This window comes from Podarcis bocagei, assembly GCF_964188305.1.
Source record: "Podarcis bocagei genome assembly, chromosome: 14".
NCBI classification, from domain to species: Eukaryota; Metazoa; Chordata; class Lepidosauria; order Squamata; family Lacertidae; genus Podarcis; species Podarcis bocagei.
In genome coordinates, this window is record NC_138139.1 from 3617558 (window position 1) to 3641070 (window position 23513).

General features: G+C 43.6%; 1 protein-coding gene across 5 annotated transcripts in view; it reads right to left on the minus strand.

Annotated features, from left to right (window-relative positions):
- The window catches only part of OTUD7A (OTU deubiquitinase 7A), a 131916-nt gene that overhangs the window by 50156 nt on the left and 58247 nt on the right, over nucleotides 1-23513 (minus strand). For 2 of the 5 annotated variants that reach the window (XM_081170546.1, XM_081170545.1), the window contains 3 exons: nucleotides 18476-18548; nucleotides 16518-16679; nucleotides 4774-4928 (listed from right to left, as the gene is read on the minus strand). In XM_081170546.1, coding sequence (XP_081026672.1) covers nucleotides 4774-4924 — 151 coding nt within the window. In that variant the 5' untranslated portion in view covers nucleotides 4925-4928; nucleotides 16518-16679; nucleotides 18476-18548. Of the gene's footprint in view, nucleotides 1-4773; nucleotides 4929-5448; nucleotides 5750-16517; nucleotides 16680-18475; nucleotides 18549-19323; nucleotides 19387-23513 lie in introns of those variants that run through there. The other 3 variants (XM_081170548.1, XM_081170547.1, XM_081170549.1) reach the window with 3 other exon arrangements.

A 23513-nucleotide genomic window follows, 5' to 3' on the forward strand; every position in this document is an offset into this window, starting at 1 on the left:
GATAAGCTACCTCTGCCAAAAAAGCAGTCAGAGTAAAGGACATATGAGTAATCCTTGGCTCTCAAACCATACAATGATTATTCGTTTTCATCAAAGCACAATGCCTCTCATTTTCCTCTATTGAATTAGGGCATCATTTACACCAGAAGGATGAAAGCACTTAACCATCTTCCATAGCACAGTCAGAAATCACCAGACTCCCTCAAGGGGGGCTCTTGAGAACACCATCTTCAAAAAGAGGCTGACAATGAGACAATCCTTAACACTAGTTTAGATGCTGACATTTATTTTAAATGGCAATGTTTAAAAAGCTGGCTGACGTCAGGCAATCAGGTTGTTTCCCCCCCCAAGTCACTATTATTTAAATGTTACTTTCATTTCATTCTAGAATTATCTTAACGCGAGGTATTAATAGCCACTCCAGATTTTTATTTTTAAAGAAACACCTCAGGGAAAGCACATACACTACGGACTGCATAGGACTTTTCTTGGCACCAGCAAGAGAATATTCTATGTGTAAAACACTGACGGGCCTTGTAATAATAAGTCACCTCTGCATTTATTATGAAAAGAGGAACCATCTTTCTTTTATTATTTCAATCTGGCTCTGTTTGGTTAGAATTTAACATTATTTGATATTGTAAAACCTGTTCAGTTATGGCAGAAGTCAGTCCTACTATTCAGTATGTATTAGCTCAGGATTTATTTATTTTTAATGGCACATTTATTCCCAAATTACTTTGCAGGGTGTTTAAATGGAATGAACATGCAGTTTCAAATACAACATATGTTATTGTTGACAGTCAAAAGGAATAAGAGGGGGAAAATAGAAGTATAACGTTCTGTACCACCTATTTCAGCTCAATTATTTTTTTTAATGACTCAGAAACTTTTGCCAAAAATGTTAACTGGCTTAATTTAAAAAATAAATAAAGAGATGAGAACAGTAAATGCAGAACATATTTGTGTATGACATGGCCTGAGCTCTGGGTTTTATAATGAACATTTTCATCTTAAAAAGCAAAAAATAAAAGTAGAAATGTTTTGCATCTGATAATTTTGAAGCACACTTTTACATACATGTTTTGATTAATCACTTAATATATTTAAATTCATTTCAATACTTTAAATTTATTTTGATCCCAAATTAGACAAATACAATGGAAATTCTATTTCCAAAGTCTTCAGATGGCAGGTTACGAAAATAATCAGGAGGGCTGCATTTTCAATTTATCTTGACCAGAAAAAGAACATGAAATATGGAAATGTTGGAAAGGTGACACACTTTTTAGTTCTCATTGATATTGACTGGCAGAAAGCCAGTGTTGTGTTGACAATACGGGATAAGAAAAGAGCATTAGTTAATGGCTTGTAAATGAAGATACAGTTCACAAACTATGGTTGTGAACAATCAGACAGATGAACCACTTCTGTAGGTTGAGGGAGGTAGAAATTTTGACATATATGTCAAACTACAGGTTTCCTGACAATTCAAAAAGGAACATTTCACATTAAGATGTTAGAAATGTGTACATTCTGATTATTAGCAAATATTTCATTCCTCAAATTTCTTTAAAATGTTCAAATTCTAGCCAAGTTTTAACATTCATTTCTTAAGAAGGAGAAGATTTCTGTATCACCTGAATAGCTAGCAGAATAATGTTGGGCATGATTTACCATACTTTTCTGTAAAAAAATTCCTTCCAGTAGCACCTTAAAGACCAACTAAGTTAGTTCTTGGTATGAGCTTTCGTGTGCATGCACACTTCTTCAGATACACAGATACACATACACAGATACACAGATACACAGATACACATACTTTTCTGTGTATAACACGCCTCCGTGTATAAGACACCCTCTATTTTTGTGGACTCAACATTAAGAAAATGGGGGAGATTGCCCCCATGAATAAGACTACCCCCCTTTTTAACATTATATTTTAGTAAAAAAAACAACCCCTAGTTTTATACACGGACAAGTTTGGTAATATGCCCCATTACCTGTAGGTGGAAAACTGGGCCTGTGCCTATCAAGTGTGTTCTCATTGGGGGTATACAAAGATGGATTACCTAGGTATTAACTAATGCTGAGTCAGTTCACCAGACTGTGGTCATTCAGGCTCCCTTGTGGCAAACTGAACCTACCTCCATTAAGCAATATATTAAGCTGGAGGTGGGTGATAATTATTCCAAGTAGCAGGTGGCGATATAGTTCTGATACAGATGGCTTAGCGCAAAAAAGAACAAATGTATCATTCGCTGATTTAGACAAATGTGCTCTTTTTGCCATTTAAAATTAATGTTTTATTTTTTTTAAAAAATGCTGCAATATCACAGTGATTTCTTCACTAAGTTTGTTAGAATGTGACTTTCCTCACAAAACCCAAGAAATTATAACCAGACTCAAAGTGCCAATACCACAATTACTCTGCCGAGGATATATGAGTTACAGGTCAATATACAAATGCTGGGAAGAGGATTTGTAAACTCTTAAATCAGGGGCAAAAATACCAAGAGTGCTGATTGCAGGCAATTCTCCATTTGTGCATAATCTACCTGCTTGCGACCATGCACACTTGCAGTGCCAGGAACTTGGAAGTGGAACCCAGAAGTGGGGAGCACCCGGGAGAGCCCTCCTGGCTTGTGAGACCTTCCCCAGAGCTGGAAGAGGATGTCCTCTTTGGGATCTGGGGAGGGTTTCCATGCCAGCTGGAGGCGCAGTGGGGCATTGTTTGGCTGCTCAGCTGACGCAGGGGGAAGCGGCTGCTGCTGCTGTGCTATGTGGGGAGGCTGAGCAGCCTCCACAAAGCCCTCTGTGTCAGGGACTGGCTGGATGATGAGGAGTGGTGGCAGGAACCAGCTGGAGAACCGTCAAGGGAAAGCCCAGAAGAGGAAGGCTCAGAGCTCACGGATTGGTGGTGGGACACCGAGGAAAGGTCAGAGGGAGAAGAGTGGGAGGAGTTGTTAGATACTGAGGGAGCAACAGGATTTAGTGAGCAGGGAGAGCCTGTGACAAGGAGCAGTTCTGACTCAGAGGCTGAAGCAAAGGAGATGGGGTAAGAGGCTGCAGAAGAATACAGGGAGCCTGCCTCTCCTACTGTGACAAGCTCCTCTCCTCCCTTGTCTCCAAGGTCACACAGAGTGATGTGTAGAGGGGAGCAGAGATTAGAGATGCGCAGGCACAGTTTAAGACTGCTTCGGAAACATCCAGCAGAGGAAGAGCCTTAGAGGGGGTTGAAAGCAAGGACCATCAGTCCTAGCAATTGCTCTATAGGGGCAAGAGTTACTGGGAAGTGTTGCAGAGTTGTATGCCATTTACTTGAATAAAGAGTTAACTTCTTTGACAAAGTCTGCTCCTTGCTTGCTGACTTGCGTCTGACTCCAGCCCTGACACGCTGCATCCTCTATTGCCTCTACGGAGGGTCTCCTCGCAAGCCACCAGGATTCTCCAGGGTGCTCCCCACTTACATGCATTTCACTGATGTATATGGAGGCCCGGAACGTAACCCCCGCGTAAGTGGGGAGTCGCCTATACATAACTAACAGTAATAATATACAAAACAAATAAGTCAGACACATTGGTATGCCAAAGATAGTTACTTCTAGGTTAAGTCTGTCCTGGGAAGTTGAAATGTTCCCCCCAATGGGAATTTGAATTTAGGACACAAATCTGACATCAGAAATTGCAATATTCAGTTTGCATTTCCTTTCATTTTTATTTCAACCTCCCATCACATTCTGTAGGTGACCATAAAGTGGCCTCCCACTAAGTTCAATGGGGCTTACTCTTAAGCAAGAAGGTACAGGAGTGAAGCCTGAATGATTAAACTTGAAGTCATTAAGGGGCCACATTCAATTCCTAAAACACAGCAAAGTTTAGATGAAGTTTTCAAAATTATCAATTTTATTCACATTTGATAAAATAATCTGGTTTTATACTGAAATAATTATCTACCAGAGTCTGTGATAAAAGCAATAGTTGCATTAAACATGTGCACCACAAATATTCCAGAAGGGTAGCCAAAATAGTCTACTGTACTAACACAACAGAGAGTATTGGGCCTCTTTAATGGGTGAGAGGCCACTTTGCCACAAACATGAACTGGTTGCCTAAATTGCTATGGACAGTTTCTGTAGCAGTCTATACTTTTTCAGAAGTGGACTGCCAATATTGAGTCCAATCTAAGATGTTCTCTGTGGGGATCCAGTGTTGTCTACACACTACCACCACTTCTCACCAAACGAGGACAGAGCTTACTTTAAAGATCGTCTGTGCAAGTCCCAACACAGTGAATGGGAACAGCCATTCAGCCCTTGCAGAGCAGAAAAACCCATCAATGCTAAAACTTGTACATAATTTTTTTAAATCAGGGAACCTATTCACATTCCATAGCACTCCACATTGTTCTCAAAAAAAGTGAAAAAACAAACCAAGAAACTTCCTGAGATCTCTGAGATAACAGAATGAAAACCAAAAAGCTATCCTTCATAAAAGTCCAACTTCCATCTTGGCCTGATGAAGGAAAGTCCTACATCATGGGATCAGGAGTGTATAAAATAAGAATCTTCCCACAGAATGGAGAGAAGGAAACCTATTGATTTGTTTTTGTCTGCTACAATCGATTTTAGTCTCTATACTGCGCTTGTAAGTTGCAATGGGTCACTTTTGTAAGGAAAGCTAACATTTATGAATTATTATTTATTAAAGTCACTAATAAATGATGGCGATAACGAAGAATCATTTCCTGAGATCCATTAGTCTTGAGCTTACCTTCTAGCAAGTCTCTTGCCAAACCCGGTTCTGCCCCTGTGGACCGAACAAAGTCTGACAGGACCGCATCCATATCAAGAGTCATGGGATCATGTAGAAGTACTGCTGGATGTGCAGCAGTGGCAGGATTGGGCAACAGGCTACAAGACATCCATCTAGAAAGAGAAAAATAAAGTCATTATAGAGAAAAGGTTATTGAAAGGTGCCACGTCAACTTTATAAGTTTGGAATGCTGACAATCTTTATACATTTTCAAGCCTTCTTGCTGCAGTCGCTGTCATTGTTCCATTTCTAGCCAATGTTATCATACCCAAACCCATCATGCACACATTCTCACATCTTCCACCCCACAAGATTGTTATTGATTGGTTAAAATAAACTGCAAAAATAAATTCTGCTCTGAAATATACACTCTATTTACAGGTCTCAGTTAAAGGCAGCAGGGCAGAGAAAGATTGCTCTATACCTGTACTTAAGCAGCATAGGCATAAATAAATTCAGAAAGAGTTCCACAGTTATAGTTCCATATACAACCTTGGGTAATTGTTGTAGGGATTACTGAAATATTAAAACAGGCAAAACTACTACTACTACTACTACTACTACTACTACTACTACTACTACAGGCCTTGCCCGTAGGCTCACAATCTTATCATTTCATTTATCAGTCCATGCCTGGATGTTTTGCTTGCATTGGATTCCACGTTTCCTTCCACCTCTGCTGAAGTGTGATGACCACTATCATTTTTCTCTTCCAATGCAGAGCTACTAATTCTTTCATCGCAAGGCCTTTCTGTCTCTCTAGAGTTTTCCTCAGAAGCAACTGGTGATGTCTGTTTTGTCAGAGAGCGCAGATTCACCAGACTTCTATACAGCCATGTTAGGGAATCTCTTCTGAGTATAACAATGATAGCAATCATCAGGAGAATGGTGAATACTATTCCCAGAGCAATTCCCAGATTGCTGCTTCTCATATTAAAAGTGTGAGGTGGCTTTGTAATTGAGATGACAAGCTGGAGAGCCCAATGCTGTATACAATGTTATTTATCTCATGGTAGCAGTCCTTGTTTCATTGTTGCACTCCCCTTGTTGCATCACAATCAAGTTTAGGAGCAATATGATGATATGTCATGTCAGTACATGAAAGATACTATGCTTTGCTTCTCCACCAAGGCATGGCCCAACCACCCAGTGAAACCAACTACTTTCAAGATAAAACTAGCCATTGTCACACTCTAGTATTTCGAGTGAAACTGTAGACTCATTTAGGGGAAAGGTTTTCTTTTTATTAAAAAAACCAAAACAAACCAAAACAAAACAGCAACGGCCAAGCGTTGTAGGGCTCTTTACTGTCAAATTATGTAGCCCAGTTCATATTAACAGTAATGTATTTTATTGCTTTGTTATTAAGCACAAAGAATGAAGTTCTGGTACTCCGAACCTCCAGATAACCCCACCAAGTGGTTTCATGTAGATGTTAAACAACATGGGGGATTGGAATGAGCCCTGAGGAACTCCACATTGAAGGCTCCATGGGGCTGAAAAGCATTCCCTAAGTAACACCCTCTGGGAACGTCCATCCAAGTAGGACTGGAACAACCGCAAAGCAGTGCCAGCCACCCCTAAATTGGACAGTCACTCCAGAAGGATACTGTGGTCAATGGTACTGAAAGCTGCTCAGGAGTTGAGGAGTATTAGCAAAGACCCATTTCCCTGTTTCTCTCCTGACAGAGGTCACTATGCAGGGCAACCAAAGCAGCTTCTGTGCTAAAATCAGGCCTAAACTCTGATTGAAACAGATCTAGAAAATCAGTTTCCTCCAAGAGCACCTGCATCTGGGATATTAGGCAACAATTATTCAAATCAGATGGATCAAAAATGGTTTTTTGCAATAAAGGTCATATCATTGTCTTCTCAGTGAAATCCCCATGGCAACACATAAGTGTTTATTTTAATGCTTATTTTGTTATATATGGAGTAATTTATTGATTATATATTTTGCTTTTCTTCACCACAACCAAGGGCGGACCCTTAATATTCCCTTAATATAAAATATGTAAGCTATAAATATCTTCATAATTTAGAAACATTATAAAAATACAAATAAAACACAATGAAGGCTAAAGCAAATAATTAATTCTTTCTCTTTCTCAAACACACAACTGTTCAAAATCTGATAACAGATAGCATGTGTTTTTCAATTAAAACTGGTGGTCATATTGCCACTATGCACAGAAATAATATCTATAGCAATTTCCACTTCTAGAGCAAATTAGTAGGAACCTAAGAGTTCCTAAGATCAGACCAATGGTTTATGTAGTCCAGCATCCTGGGGTGGTGCTACACTCTTATAGACTCTCCTTCTCCCCAAAGGATCCCTCAGAGGTATACAAAGCTCCAATAAAACATACCATGTAACAGCATAAATTTTAAAACTATAAAACTGAAATTATCACAAAATTACCACTGCAGTAGACCAGACAGCTTTTTAGCTCACCTCCCCCGAAAAGCTCCAAAGAGAAACCAAGATGTCTTCACTTGATCTTAAAGTGTCAACAAGGGAAACGACTGCACTTCCAGCAGGAGGGAGTTCCACAAGTGGACACCACAACAGAAAAGGCTGTATCCTGTGTCATCACATAACGGGCCAGAATTGCCAACAGGACCACACTGGCCAACTATACTTCTTCCAAAATCCCACATGTATAACTCTGAACTTACATGAATCATATTAAATAGAACAGAAAACCTTAAGTAAGCATAAAACCTCAGTAATAACCTAAAATAAATGGAACACCTTATAAGAAGAGTGCAGACTGTGCACATATCAAGTTAATCACATAATAAATTCTGTGCACAGAGTTCTTTCTGAAGAGGTAGGAAGTCCTGTTTCCTGTGCACAATGATCTAGTTGTTCTCAACTTAAGTGATGCAATGTGTGTTCAACAACTACCGCCAGCTGTCTGTACCATCCAGTTGCTGAGAAAAGCAGCAATCGCACCAGTATGTGACAGTGACTCATTGGAATAGGGGCTAGTGTGTAGGTAGCTAATGGAACTAATAGTCACAGCTGAGGAAATGCAAGCACAATCTTTTTCCATTACGATATTGCTGTAAAGCAAGAGCTACCTGCTTCTCTACCCCACCCCACCCCACCCCATCTGTACAACACACACACACACAAAACTTAGCATCATCATCATCATCATCATCATCATCATCATCATCATTATTATTATTATTATTATTATTATTATTATTATTATTATTACAGTGGTGCCCCGCAAGACAAACGCCTCGCAAGACGGAAAACCTGCTAGACGAAAGGGTTTTCCGTTTTGGAGGCGCTTTGCAAAACGAATTTCCCTATGGGCTTCCTTCGCAAGATGAAAGCCCATAGGGAAATCTCCGGGACAGCGGGGAAGCGCAGCGCGTCTTCCCCACTGTCCTCGGACCTCCTCCGAAGGCTGGCGGTGGGAGGAGGGCTCTCCGCCCCACCGCCAGGCTTCGGAAGGCTGCTCCGAAGGCTGGCGGCGGGAGGAGGGCTCTCCGCCCCACCGCCAGGCTTGGGAAGGCTGCTCCGAAGGCTGGCGGCAGGAGGAGGGCTCTCCGCCCCACCGCCAGGCTTCGGAAGGCTGCTCCGAAGGCTGGCGGCGGGAGGAGGGCTCTCCGCCCCACCGCCAGGCTTCGGAAGGCTGCTCCGAAGGCTGGCGGTGGGGCGGAAAGACCTTCTCCCCGCGCCAGCCTTCGGAAGGCTCCTCCGAAGGCTGGCGGTGGGGTGGAAAGACCTTCTCCCCGTGCCAGCCTTCGGATGGCTGTCCTGAAGACTTGCGGTGGGAGGAGGGTTTTCCTTCCCACCGCCAACATTCAGAATGCTGTTCTGAATGTTGGCGGTGGGGAGGAAAAACCCTCCTCCCACCGCAAGCCCTGGGAACAGAGGAGAAGTGCTGCGCCCCTTCCCCTCTCTTCCCGTACCTGTCCTGAAGGCTTGTGGTGGGGAGAAAAGCCCTTCTCCGCACCGCCAGCCTGGCAAGCGGTTTCCATAGGAACACATTAATTGATTTTCAATGCATTCCTATGGGAAACCGTGCTTCGCGAGACGAAAAACTCGCAAGAAGAAAAAACTTGCGGAATGAATTAATTTCGTCTTGCGAGGCACCACTGTATTATTATTATTACTATTACCGTTTTTTTCGCTCTATAAGACGCACCTTTTCCCTCCTAAAAAGTAAGGGGAAATGTGTGCATGTCTTATGCAGTGAATGTAGGCTGCGCAGCTATCCTAGAAGCCAGAACAGCAGGAGGGATCACGAAAGCAGCAATCCCTCTTGCTGTTCTGACTTCTGGGATATCCGCGCAAAGCTTCTTCAGGGCAACGGAAGGAATGCTCCCCCTGCCCTGAAGAGGCTTGGCACGGCTATCCCAGAAACCAGAACAGCAAGAGGGATCACTGCTTTCGCTGCACAGCGATCCCTCTTGCTGTTCTGACTTCGCTTCGCTGGAGAGGCACTGCGCAGCTTTCCCTCTCTGTGCAGCGCCTCTTCAGCGAAGCGGGAGGAAAAACGGAGCCCCTTCCATTTCTCCTCCTGCTTTGCTGGAGAGGCGCTGCGCAGAGAGGAAGAGTTGCACAGTGCCCCTTCAGCAAAGTGGCAGGAGAAACGGAGCCCCTTCCATTTCTCCTCCTGCTTTGCTGGAGAGGCGCTGCGCAGAGAGGGACAGAGTATTTTTTTCCTTGTTCTCCTCCTCTAAAACTAGGTGTGTCTTATGGTTGGGTGCGTCTTATAGAGTGAGAAATACGGTGGTTTTTATTAAATATTTTCTTGGGTTACAAAAGTACGTACATCGTCTCTATTTTCAGATCATAAAGTCTTTTCTACAGATCCATGTGAGACTTTAATGCTGTATACAGTATAAGGTGGGGGAGAGAAGAGTGGGGGGGGAGAAGAGGGGTCATAAACATTCATTCTTAGTGTACTGTCAGTGTCACATGAGTGCGGTGCTCTTTCTATTCATTTATTAGAGAGGTGGGGGCCCCAGGGCCTGGTTGCTTGCCTTCAGTTGACTGCAGGGAGTTTTGTTTGCGTGTGAGTGGGGGAGGAGTTGTTGGGTCAAGTTAGCCATATCAATTCATATGTTGTTGGTGGGTCTTGTTGTTGTTTTGTTCGGCTGTATAGTAAAAAGGAGTCACACTGTGTTGGAGGCGTCCTCTTTTGTTTGTCCCATGCTAGATTCAATTTGATGGTTAGCTTTTCTAGTAAAGCTGTTTCCCATACAGTTTCGTACCACTGGTCCGTCTCCACTCCTGACAGGTCCCTCCACTGTCTAGATATGATGCTCTTGGCTGCTGAGAGTAGGTGGCTTTTGAGTTCTTTGCAGTGTGAGTGTGTGTGTGTGTGTGTGTGTGTGTGTGTGTGTTATTGTATTAGAAAATATTCAACAGGGCTAGTTCTGGGGTGGCTTCTAATACCTGTCTAGTTATTTTGCATTTTTCCTATAGGACTGCTATCAAAAGGTTTGGATTTTGGGGCAATCTCACCACATGTGAAGATATGTGCCTGTAGAGGTGCAACCTCTCCAACATTTTGGTGATGTTCCTGGGTGTATCAGTGCCCAATTCTGTGGTGTTCGGTAACGTCTATAGATAAGTTTGAATGTGAGTTCCCTTCTTTTGGCTGACATGGATTTCAAGGGAGGTTTAGACCAGTTTAGTCCACTGGGCAGGGTTTATTTCGCAGCCTATGCCATGCTCCCATTGTTTTTTGATTGAGATGAGAGGGATTCTGAGATTCTGGAGCAGTATTTTGTATATTGTGGATATCATCCACTTGCCATGTCCTTTTGCTGCCAGGAGAAGGTTTTCAAAGGTGGTCACGGGCCTAGTGGCTGCTGTTCCTACTGCTGGGTTGTTTAAGAAGGCGCACAGTTGGTAGTGTGCTAGCCAGGGTATTTGGGTGTCCCCTAGTTTGTCTTGTATTTCTTGTGTTGGTGTGGGTTTATTATTTTTGTAGAAGTCTGATAGGCGGTATAAGCCTTTGGCTCGCCAAGGTTTCATTTAGAAGTTTTGGGATAGTGGATAGTGAGCTGGGGGGGGGGGTTAGTGGGGCTGGGGACAGTTTACCTACCTTTTCCTGCCATGCTTTAAGCATGGACTGTGTGAACCTGTTTAGCACTGTGAGGATTTTCCTTAGTTTGTTTTAGAGGAATGGGTGCGCTGTGATGGGGGTGTTTTCAATTGTGTCTCTCTCCAAGTGTACCAATTGTTCCGTCTTGTCTTCTAGCATGTATGGAATTATGTGCTGCAGTTGGCGGGCGATGTAGGGCAGTTCTATATTGAGAATTCCCCATTCTCCTTCTGAGGAGAGGAGGCGCAGGTATTTGGGGCTTATTCTTGGTTTTTTGTGTGAGAAAATAAATAAGTGTAGTTTTTTTGCCATTTACAAAGTAGGGTTGGGGGAATCAAAATTGGGAAGGTTTGGAATAGGTAGGTTAATTTTGGAGGGTGATCATTTTGATCATGGCTAATTTGTCAGAGAAGGCGAAGTTGGTATTGTTCCACTTTTTCAGGTTTTTGTTAATTTCTCACCCCGGGGAGTTGTAGTTGTGGAGGTATAGTTTGTTGAGGTTTTTGGTTATTTATACCCCTAAGTATCTGAATTTGGTGGGGCAAAGTTTTATCTTTGTGATGTTGGTGCATTCTTTTTGGACATGAGGAGCAGATGTTGGCACACATAACCTCAGATTTTGCAAAGTTTGCCTGTGAGCCTAACACCATTGTGAATGGATTGAGTTCTTTGGTTAGGGTGATTGCTGTTTATGGGGTCTGGTGCCATTACCATCAGGTTGCCTGCCAATTTCCCTAATTTACAGGTTTAACCTTTTATTTCAGCTCCCTTGATGTCAGGGAGCTGCCCAGGATCAAATTGCTAAGGGTTCCAGAGTCAGGATGAATCGGAAGGGAGACAGTGGGCATCCTTGTTTTGTGCCTTTTTGGATTGCTGTGGTATATGAGTCCATGCTGCTGGTTCTGCATTTTGCTGAGGCTTCAAGTTCATTAATACTGCTATTAGATATTTCCGTTTCAAACAATCAAAGGCTTTGAGGATGTGTGTTCAATCAGATTCAGTAGTTGCTTAATGGGATCTGTTATTTTGTGACCAGGGACAAACCCAGCCTGGTCTGCGGCTATTAATTTGTGCAGGAAATTTTTTAGGCAGTTAGCCAAGATTGATGTGAATATTTTGTAGTCTTGATTTATCAATGAGATTGGATGGTATGATCAGTGGCGTAGCGTGGGGGGTGCAGGGGGGGCCAGCCGCACCGGGCGCAAAATCTGGGGGTTAGGGTTAGGGGGCGCAAATCCACAGGTTAGGGGGCGCAAATCCACGGGTTAGGGGGCGCAAATTACTTGCCTTGCCCCGGGTGCTGACAACCCATGCTACGCCACTGGGTATGATTCTACTTTTGAAGGTATGTTTCAGTGGTTTTGGGATAGAGACTGTTTTGGAGGAGGTCCAGGTTTTATGGATGGGGGCCCCTTTTATGAAGTCATTAAATAGGCAGATCATGTAAGGCATCAGGATTTCTTTGACTTTCTTGTAGAATTCTGCTGTAAAGCCATCCGGGCCTGGAGCTTTGTGTGGTTTCAGGTTTTTGAGGACCATCTCTATTTCCTCCAGGGTGATAGGACTGTCCATTCATTCTTGTTCCTCTGCATTTCAGGTTAGCATGGTCAGTCTTGCTAGAAAATTTCTAATTTCCTGCTCAGACAGATTGTGGGAGGTGTATAGATTGGAGTAAAATTCTGAGGGCATTTCTTTGGAGAATGTTATGGTGCCATCTTTTTTTGGTGTTGTAGTGTATTCTTGTTTGGAGTGATTGTTTCCTGCACATGCTTGTTAATAGTCTGGAGTTCTTCCCTCCATTTTGCAAAAATGTTTTGAGTCTAGGATGTTGATCATTGTTCTATTGAATTCTAGTGAGTCAGTAATGAGTTTTTGGCTCCTGTTTATTTGCAGCATATTGAGAGGGCCAAGATATCTTGTTCTATTTTGCTAATTTTTGAGGAGGTTTGTTTTTTAAGGGATGCTTTCCCTTCTGTGCAGGCTCCTCTGGTGACAGCTTTGTGTCCCAGAGAAGGGTTATTTTATGTTGTCCACATCATTTTCCTTAAAGTAGTTTTAGACAGTTTTTGAGAGACTCTATCTAATTAATTGGTTTGTGGTTAGGACGGGGCTAAAGAAGCATGAATGGATAGTTTGTGTTTCCTCTCCTATTTTAAGGTTAGCTTCTACTGGGGCCCTGTCTGCTCTGTCTCTAGAAGGAATTGGTGAGAAGGAAGCTTAAAGTAGAGAAACTGTGACAGAAATTGTGAGATCATTCTGCCATTTCTCAGAGCAAATAAGTGAAAAACTGGTTCACTTCTTCTCCTGTGAAGACAGTGAGCACCCAAGGAGGCCATTTATTCATCTAGCTCTCTGGCAGCCTTACTCTATTTGAGGCAACTCAAGAGAGAACTAGGCAAAGAGGTAGAAGAGACCACAGCAATGTGGACACTGGAGGCAATCTGCCTTTGGCAGATCAATTTTACATGCAGAATGTCTTAAACTCAAAGGCATGTGACAGTGCGGACCTGCTGAAACTAAGCAGCTCTGCTAGTGCCTGGATTGGACACTGCCTCAAAATCCACATATGTTGCCTTGAAGTGTATTGAAGAAATGCAATAGATCAGGATCTCCCAATATCTAATTGGCCAAGTTAACAGCTGTGGAAAACAAGTCAGAGATATAAATTTAGTGTTGGGGGTCTGCAATTTAGCAAGAGAAGAGCCTTAGTTGATGAAGCATCTCAGGTTCAGTAACAAACGGTCAAGGTACAAACCAAGTTAAACAGCTGAACAAGTACAGTGGTACCTAGGGTTAAGTAGTTACCGTAATTCGTTCTGGAGATCTGTTCTTAACCTGAAACTGTTCTTAACCTGAAGCACCACTTTAGCTAATGGGGCCTCTTGCTGCTGCTGCGCTGCCGGAGCACAATTTCTGTTTTCACCCTGAAGCAAAGTTCTTAACCCGAGGTACTAGTTCTGGGTTAGCGGAGTTTGTAACCTGAAGCGTATGTAACCTGAAGCGTATGTAACCCGAGGTACCACTGTACCACACATTTAGTTACTTATTCAGCAAAGTAAAGAAGCTATCTTCTTCTTTGGCGATCACTCGTAGCCGAGTAAGATTGTCTTCCATAAACATGGTTTTAACAATGAGTCCGTAAGTGACTATGGAGGCCAATTCTGGATCCACACATCCTTCCACAGTGGGGACATTGGTTTCCAGGTGGGAGTTGATCACAGATCCGCTCCACTTCCCAGTGGGGAGGAGTTGTGGTGGACCGTGTGGCCACCCACTCCCCACCGGGGGCGGAGGACTTTGTCCCCCATTGCCCGGGGGATCCTGGCGATGTCAGAGCCCAGCCAGCCAATCCACTTGCTGGGGGGGGGGCGTGGCTGGGACAGTTTAAACTGGGGAGTGAGCCAGAGGACTTCCTCTTTGGCTTGCTTCGTCAATCACCCGCCCCCCCTCCCTATTTGCAGGTTAGGCACTGGCCTTGCTATGGACCTCGGTTGGTGGCCTTGGTTGTCCAAGAGGCCTGGTAGGAATTTTTCCACTTGGCAAATTGGCACTGGTCACTTGGTTTTCACCTACCTCGTAGCAATCATCACAACTTTGTTAGGGTTGCGGTTAGGCATTGTTTGACCTTGTGTGGGGGAGCGGAGGTGTGGCCATCACCTGCCCCTCCATGCTTAAGGGTATTCCGTTAAAGGAATCCGGGGGTGTTGATCTTGTCCAAAGCCCAGTCAGGGGCTAGGGCCATGACACGACTCCGACGGGAACACCAGGGGGAGCTCGAGTTGGTTTGCATCAACAGGGTTCCTCCTACCGGTGGTTTACCCTTACCAGACTTCCTGCGCAGCGGGCAGGAGTCAGATAGAGTTGGGTCCAATCAATGCCTAAGCCAATACCGCTCACATTCTGTAATTCAATAAAGTTGTGGCCAAATTTGCCCAATAACATAAACCTAATATCCGTGTCCTTGTGTGAGTTATTTCTCAACGAGGGGGTGACTGCGGGGTCTCGACACGCAATGAGGGTTTGCCAAGCATGCCTTCCTCTTAGCATGTTTCTCCCTTGCGTCCTGAGTTCAAGTGTCTTCAAAGCCCATGAAACCTTTGGTAAAGGCTGTTCTCCAATTGGAGCGCTCGTAGGCCAGTGTTTCCCAGTTGTCAGTGTTTATACTACATTTTTAAAGATTTGCCTTGAGACAGTCTTTAAACCTCTTTTGTTGACCACCAGCATTATGCTTTCCATTTTTATGTTCAGAATATAGTAGTTGCTTTGGAAGATGATAATCAGGCATCTGCACAACATGACCAGTCCAACGAAGTTGATGTTGAAGAATCATTGCTTCAGCACTGGTGATCTTTGTTCGCCTGTCTTCCCAAGTGATGTGTAAAATTTTTCGGAGACACCATTGATGGAATCTTTCGAGGACTTGGAGATGGCGTTTATAAGTGGTCCATGTTTCACAAGCATACAGGAAGGTTGGTAGTACAATAGCTTTGTAAACAATGCGAATGTCCCGGTCCTCAAACACTCTGCACTTCAGTCGGGAGAAAGCCTCGCTCACAGAGCTCAGGCGATGCTGGATTTCGGCATCAATTTTGGCCCTTGTGGAAAGATAGCTGCCCAGGTAGGAGAAGTGATCAACATTTTCCAACGTTGCACCATTGAGTTGGATTTGTGGAGCTGCAGAGGGGTTATTTTGTACTTGTTGGTGCAGCACTTTGGTTTTTTGGATGTTGAGTGATAGGCCAAGCTGTTCATAAGCTTCTGGGAAGATATTTAGGATGGTTTGGAGGTCATCCTCTGAGCGTGCATACACTACGTTGTCATCAGCATACTGAAGCTCTATGACGGAAGTTACGGTAACCTTACTTTCAGCCTGCTCAGTTTGAAGAGCTTTCCATCTGTTCGATATATGATTTCTGCTCCGGTGGGGAGTTTCCCCTCGACAAAGTGTAGGATCATGGCAATGAAAATAATGAAGAGCGTTGGGGCAATAACACAACCCTGTTTAACACCTGATCCCACTGTGAATGGTTCACTTTGAGAGCCATTGTTATCTGTGATTGTTGCTGTCATATTATCATGGAGGAGCTATAATGAAGCTATAAATGTAGCTTAATCCTAGTGGTGAACTCAGTAAGACAAAGCCTGTAGAAATCTAGTTTTCAGCTCCAGCAAAACAGAGAGATCCTGAGCAGCCACGTTATAAACCAGGAAATTAGATTAAATCCCAATTTTGGAAAAGGGGTAAATACAAAAGAATAGTCAGCCTCTGCTAATGTAGTTTCACAATGTACAGGCCTGGCTAGTGGGAGAGTCAGTTTGGAATCAAAAAGAAGCTTAGTGTTTAGATTTAAGTCACTGTAAAATCAGACTGGTGTAAGTTTCAGCTTTTTGTTCAGCTTAAAACCAGCTAAAAGCCAGTTTGGTCCGTCCCCCCCTCCCCCGTCCCCCCCAAAAAACTAGAGTATAAGTTACAACTAAAAAAAAAATACGGGTTGGCTTGCACTTTTAAAAGCATCAGTTCAAGCTCAATGAAAGCCTGGTTTAACGTTATCAAATGCAGCATATAAGCTAAAGTGAAAGAAAGTATGTGCTCCACCACTGAACTAAGGCCAGTTAGATCACCTTTCTACTGTCCTTCCATCTGCAGGTGAATACAGGAAAAATATGCTCAAAGACTTCTTCTGGTTTTCAATATGGTGGTGGCATCATCAGACAGCAGTGGCAGCTTAGTCTCAGAGCTCCTCATTCTGCTACATAAAACGCAGCCATAGTTCCATCTTAAACCTAAAAGAGAGAAATAAAAATCTAAATGTCTTATTTAGGATACAGTGCAATCTTATTTTGAAGTTTAGAGAGGTGTGGCAAGTCTTGAGCCCTGAGACCTCCAGGTATAGGGTGGCGTATAAATTCAATTAATAATAATAGTAATAGTAATAATAGTAATAGAATACAGGTGAACAACATGACTTCTTTTTGTGTGGCCAATGCTTCCAGAAGTTGCCTTGTTCATCCATCCCAACATAGTTCCTTCCTTCACATTTATCTGCTCCACCTTGTTCCAGATTTTCTTATATAGTTTCAGATCAAATGGAGGTGGCATAATTTAAAAAATAAAAAAAAGCTCAATTATTTTACTTTCCCCCAATTATATGGCTTGACTGAGAATGTTGTATTATTTTACTGTTGTTAGCCGCTCTAAGCCCGGCTTTGGCTGGGGAGGGTGGGATATAAATAAAATTTTATTATTTTTTATTAACCGTTTATAGAAGTCTGACAGGAAATTAGGAGGCTCCTGCCAGATGTGTGCAGCAGTCATGGTCAATGTGGTTCCGCCCTCTTGACAGCTGCACTGCTGCTGCTGCTGCTGACCTCAATGTGGAGGCAATGGCGCTGAGACACTAGAGACGCCATTTCCGTTGGAGGATTTGGAAAATCACATGTGCCACTTAAATCTTGGGGCACATGCAGTAACAGTTTTGGAGAAAGGGCAAAACATAATTAAATTCTTGACCCAATAGTTCTCCAATCTCTTACCCAATCTCAAACTTATGACACAAGATTTTGAAAGAACTCAGGGCAATCTATCTCCTAAACTACAGGATGCATCTAAGTCAGGCTTCTTCAAACACGGCCCTCCAGATGTTTTTGGCCTACAACTCCCATGATCCCTAGCTAGCAGGACCAGTTGTCAGGGATGACGGAATTGTAGTCTCAAAAGCTCTGGAGGGCCGTGGTTGAGGAAGCCTGATCTAAATCCTAGGACGGGGTAGGCAACCTAAGGCCCGTGGGCCGGATGCGGCCCAATCACCTTCTCAATCCGGCCCACGAATGGTCCAGGAACCAGTGTGTTTTTACATGAGTAGAATGTGTACATTTATTTAAAATGCATCTCTGGGTTATTTGTGGGGCATAGGAATTCGTTCATTTTCCCACTTCAAAATACAATCTGGCCCCCCACAAAGTCTGAGGGGCAGTGGACCGGCCCCCTGCTGAAAAAGGTTGCTGACCCCTGTCCTAGGACATCATCATGTATTTAGTATGATTTCTTGTCAGTGAAACCCTCAATTCAATCACTGAGGATGGGAAGCCCAGTTCAGAAAAGCTTTGTGTGGCAAATGGCCCATACAAATGGCCACTTGACCTTAGTCATGTCCATCATTTAAATGGGTCTACTAAGAGTAAAATTTGGTTGAATGCCATTCAATATTTAATTACACCAGGGGCGGCATAACTTTTCCATATTCCCTCTCATTCATTATCTCTCCCTCCCCCATGCAACAATTACGATGAGAGCAAAAAGGGGGGAAAGGGAGAAATCTGTTTGTGGGGAAATGAGAAAGAAAGGCACTGTGGGCTTCATACATGGTGGCTCCCCCTCCCCAATCAGAATGTTAAATTCTTACAACCAAGCTTGCATCTCTTTGTCATACTGTAGGTTTGGCAAGTTTTCGTTTTCTCCCATTCCCATATTGCTTCTTTCTTACAGAGTCCATCATAGTGGACAAGCAACCATGCTGGTTTGTTAGGGGAACACCACTGAGTGATTCCAGGCATGTGGGTATAGGATTGCAGCTTAATACCTGCTTACTGGACAATTGTCTTCTGTTTTTCTTTCAAGTGCCCCTCCTTTCTGCTTTCCTCCAGCCACAAAATCTAAGAATCACACAAAATAAAGTGCCCATGACTGACAGGTTAAAGCAAGGCAAGAAAATTGCTAGATGAACTAGAGCATTTTATTTTCAAGATAAATATGAAATACCTACATTTGGAAAGTACAAGTTAAATATTCATATTTAAGGAATGATCAAATTGGTTTTAACATGCTTATGTCAAGATTACTTAATTATCTAGCTATAGATAGAGGAGCCCTCCCACGGCTTGCGCAGAGCTGCCTCTTATCCCGAAGCCCCGGCGTGCTGAGCAGTCGCGCCCGGGCTTCGGGTAGCTCTGCGCAAGCCGCGGGAGGACTCCCACGGCTTGCGGAGAGCAGCCTGTTCTGGGGGCTGGGGTCGGGGGAAGCTCGGGCTTCCCCCGCCCCAGCCCCGTGCCTGGGGGGGGGGATCTTTATTTCCCCCCAAAAAAACTAGGTGCGCTCTATGGGCCAGTGCGCCCTATGGGACGAAAAATACGGTACATCTTTTCTTCTAACTCCAGTTCACCCTCACTGCACTCTTATTTAGTGGCCACTCTCACACTCCACAAGCATCCATGTGGAAGCTGCTTCCCAAAGTATGAACCACCCTGAGACCTGCAGGCACAGGGCGGCATACAAATTTAATCAATAATAAACAATAATAATGTCTGTGAACGAAGCATCTTTGTGGGCAGAGCCAGTCACGAGGAACCTTCCCACTCATCCTTTCCTCCCCTGGGCAGCTGGGAATGATACACACAATTATCCTTGCCCATATGGTTACTTAATTCATACCAACAGTGATGGGACTGCAGCACTTTGGCGAAGCTGATTCCACTTCAGAGAGAGAGGGAATATGCATGTGTGAGGAAGGGGCACCTTCAGTAGACTGCCACTTGTCAAATCCTTGACGGGTGCAAATCGAGTTTGCTCAAGCTAAAGATGATGTTTCTGAAGTGTGGGACCATATTTAGCAGAAAAGGCTATAGTTGTAGGAAGTGACCAAAGGGTCACTTCACCAGTGGTGCATTTCAATAATGGGGTGAAGTGGCATAAGGCATCTGTTTTGGAATTGAGTGAGTATACCAAAGGAGGTTTCTAGGGTGCTACGCAGGAGTGGGAATGCGGAGGAACGGAACATAAAATTAGTTTTCATGTACAGGATCAGGTTTAAGGTGCTGGTTTTGACCTTTAAAGCCCTTTGCGGGCTAGGGCCCTCGTACCTACGGGACCACCTCTCCCAGTATGCCCCACAGAGAGCCTCAAGGTCCATAAATAGCAACACTCTAGAGGTCTCGGGCCCTAAGGAAGTTAGATTAGCCTCAACCAGAGCCAGGGCCTTTTCAACTCTGGCTCCGACCTGGTGGAACGCTCTGTCTCCTGAGACCAGGGCCCTGCGGGATCTGATTTCTTTCCACAGGGCCTGTAAGACAGAGTTGTTCCGCCTGGCCTTTGGCTTGGAATCAGCCTGATCCCCTCCCCCTCTTTCCTTTTCCTTCTAGGATGGAACCCCTATTTGGGGACTTTTTTGTGCCCCATGTAGGACCAGTCTGAATAGTTGGCCTTGGTGAAGATTTGACATTTTCTCCCCCAAACAGTTTTTGATCTGGGCTTCCACTGAAATGAAGCTGCATTTTACCATAAGTTGTATTTTAATCCTGTTTTTAAGTTGTGTTTTAATCAATTGTTTTTATACCTGATGTTAGCCGCCCTGATCCCGGTCTTGGCTGGGGAGGACAGGGTATAAATAAAAATTTTATTATTATTATTATTAAGAAGGCACTATGCATTACAAGGGACGAGGGTGGCGCTGTGGGTAAAACCTCAGTGCCTAGGACTTGCCGATCGTATGGTCGGCGGTTCAAATCCCCGCAGCGGGGTGAGCTCCCGTCGTTCGGTCCCAGCTCCTGCCCACCTAGCAGTTCGAAAGCACCCTTAAGTGCAAGTACATAGAACATAGAATCATAGAGTTGGAAGAGACCACAAGGGCCATCGAGTCCAACCCCCTGCCAAGCAGGAAACACCATCAGAGCACTCCTGACGTATGGTTGTCAAGCCTCTGCTTAAAGACCTCCAAAGGAGGAGACTCCACCACACTCCTTGGCAGCAAATTCCACTGTCAAACAGCTCTTACTGTCAGGAAGTTCTTCCTAATGTTTAGGTGGAATCTTCTTTCTTGTAGTCTGGATCCATTGCTCCGTGTCCGCTTCTCTGGAGCAGCAGAAAACAACCTTTCTCCCTCCTCTATGTGACATCCTTTTATATATTTGAACATGGCTATCATATCACCCCTTAACCTCATCTTCTCCAGGCTAAACATGCCCAGCTCCCTTACTTAGTAAGGCTCTTACTTTACTGTATATAACATGTCTCTTAAAACTAAAGTAGTAGATAAGAGCATAAATAACAACTGGATGGTTGGAAATAACCAGTGCTTTTTTTCTGGGGGGACGCATATTCCTAAAAATTTTGTGAATCTATGTTTGGCCTCATTGAGGGGCAGTTTTCCAATATGAGTAGGAAAATGAGGGTACCCCTAAACTTTTTTTTTTTAGAAAAAAGCACTGGAAATAACCAAGTGGCTGATTTTAATAGGACATAATCTGGTTCTATATATCAGAAATCCCTGCTTATTCCTAAACTGGGTCAATTTGATGATGCTGTGATGCACCCATAGAAAGAATGTAAATAAATATCTTACCAGGCAAAACAAAAAGATAAAAACCTCAATCATTATATCAGCTAGAGATGAATAATGATTCTCAGAGATTCTTCTTTTCCTTTTGGATTCCATTTTTGAAAAGTACTACTGGTACTTGGGGAGCTCTAACATGGCACTCTGTGGACTCACTAAAAACATGTAAAATGATACGTGCCTAAACCAGAAAACAATGTTTGTGCCTGTGGCACATGTTCACATACATGGCTTCTAGATACCTGTCTTGGAATTGTGAATGAAGTGTGGAATATCAGTATTTTCAATTGTATTGAAACAAATAAATGCCCCCCCCATTCTCACTCTGTTTTTCAGGGCCTGTTTAGAAGGCAGGAAGCAGAACTACAAAAATGTTATAATTCAACATTTTTGCAGCTCTGTCCCCTGCTTTCTGGACTGACCCTTATCATAGTATAATGAGGCACTAAAGTCAGGAAATCCATTTAGTAACACAGCTGAAGAATTACTGTCCCTAGCACATTCACAGTAATGTCATAAAAAATAACAACTATAGGGACTTCCAGGTTGGTGCCTCCGGCAATGGCGGAATTCCTCTGATCAGGAGGAATTTGCCCCATGAGAATTTGGGTCTGTACCGCCACAGCGAAGGTGGAGACCCGTAAAAATCACAGGCGGGAGAAGCCTGTGAACTTGGGATTCGGCAGGCACTTTTGCACCTCCCCTACTCGCGGGAAAACCCGGTTTCAGGGATCCGGAGCGACGTGGGGTGAGCGGCGCGGTGCTTCGAATCATCTGCTTCTTCCATGGAGTGAAGCCGCATAGCTGTTGCAGGAGAGCACTGACTTTTTCCTGTGGGCAATTTGACTCTAAAGTAATTACCCGTGAGTAGAGCTGAAGTGGGAGAATTGGATTTTTAAACATTTAATTTGGCATCGAAACGGGGAGGTTCAATACAGGAAGTCCGCCTCCCCCTTTTGTAAATAAACTAAAGCAATGAGCCTGCAAGCTGAAGTCTTGGAAAGCCTTTTGTAAAAGAAGAAGAAGAAGAAGAGTTTGGATTTGATATCCCGCCTTTCACTCCCCTTCAGGAGTCTCAAAGCGGCTAACAATCTCCTTTCCCTTCCTCCCCCACAACAAACACTCTGTGAGGTGAGTGGGGCTGAGAGACTTCAAAGAAGTGTGACTGGCCCAAGGTCACCCAGCAGCTGCATGTGGAGGAGCGGAGACGCGAACCCGGTTACCCAGATTACGTGACTACCGCTCTTAACCACTACACCACACTGGCTCTAAATTTAAAAGACTAAATCTCCATCAGCAAAGACTAAATCTCCATCAGCAAAGAACTAACCCCCCCCTTTGGAGACAGGAGAAGAGGGGGGGAAGTGGTGGACTGAATATGCCTGTAGGAGAGAGTCAAGAGAGTTAAAATACCGCCGCTCTGACCCTGGAAACGGGCTGCTAGCAGGATCGATGTCTTTTGGAATGTTCATTGACAGCGTTTAGAACGTTCATTGACAGGTAACTAAACAAGAGAATACATTGTTTCTACTGTCTCCGGCTGGTCTTAAAAAAAAAGGAGTAAAAAGTAACTGAAAACTGAAACTAACTTTGGATTATTGGAACTGTATTTAAAAAGAGGACTTTACTGACTAATACAAATAGAAACTGTTTTCCCCTAGTGGAAGTTTTTGAAATTGGTTGCTTTACAGGAGCTGGGCTAGGGGAATTTCCAGCTGCAAGATAAAAAATTGTGAGACTCTGGGATTGACCTTGAATCTCTTAAGTGTTATGGCAAATGGAAAGGAAAAAACAGACAGAATGTCGACAGAAGAGGCCTTAGTGGTCGTATTAGTGAAAATAAACGATTTGCTGGAACAGCTCCACAAGAAAACAGACGTGATAAATGTGAAAGTGGATGCTGCAAATATTAAAATAGACTTAATTGTAGAAAGTTTAAATAATCTGGGACAAAAGGTGAATAGCAATACAGAAACCATCCAGAAATTGATACAGGAATCTACTCTGATACGGCAAACTGCGGATGAAGTCAAGGAGAAAACCCTTGCTGCTGAATGTAAAGCAATACAACTGGAGAGAGAGAGAGTCCCATCCATACAAGGACAACTTGATGAACATAAGCTGACATTTGTTATGTCTGAACTTAAAGAAAAACAGATGAATTTGAGGATCAGAGCCCTACCTGAGGAAAAAGAAAGCTTGACAGAGTTTCAGGAGGAGACAGATCTAACATTGGTTGAGAAAGAGAGGTATTTGGGGGTTAGTATGACCGCCAGAAATGTGAATCTAT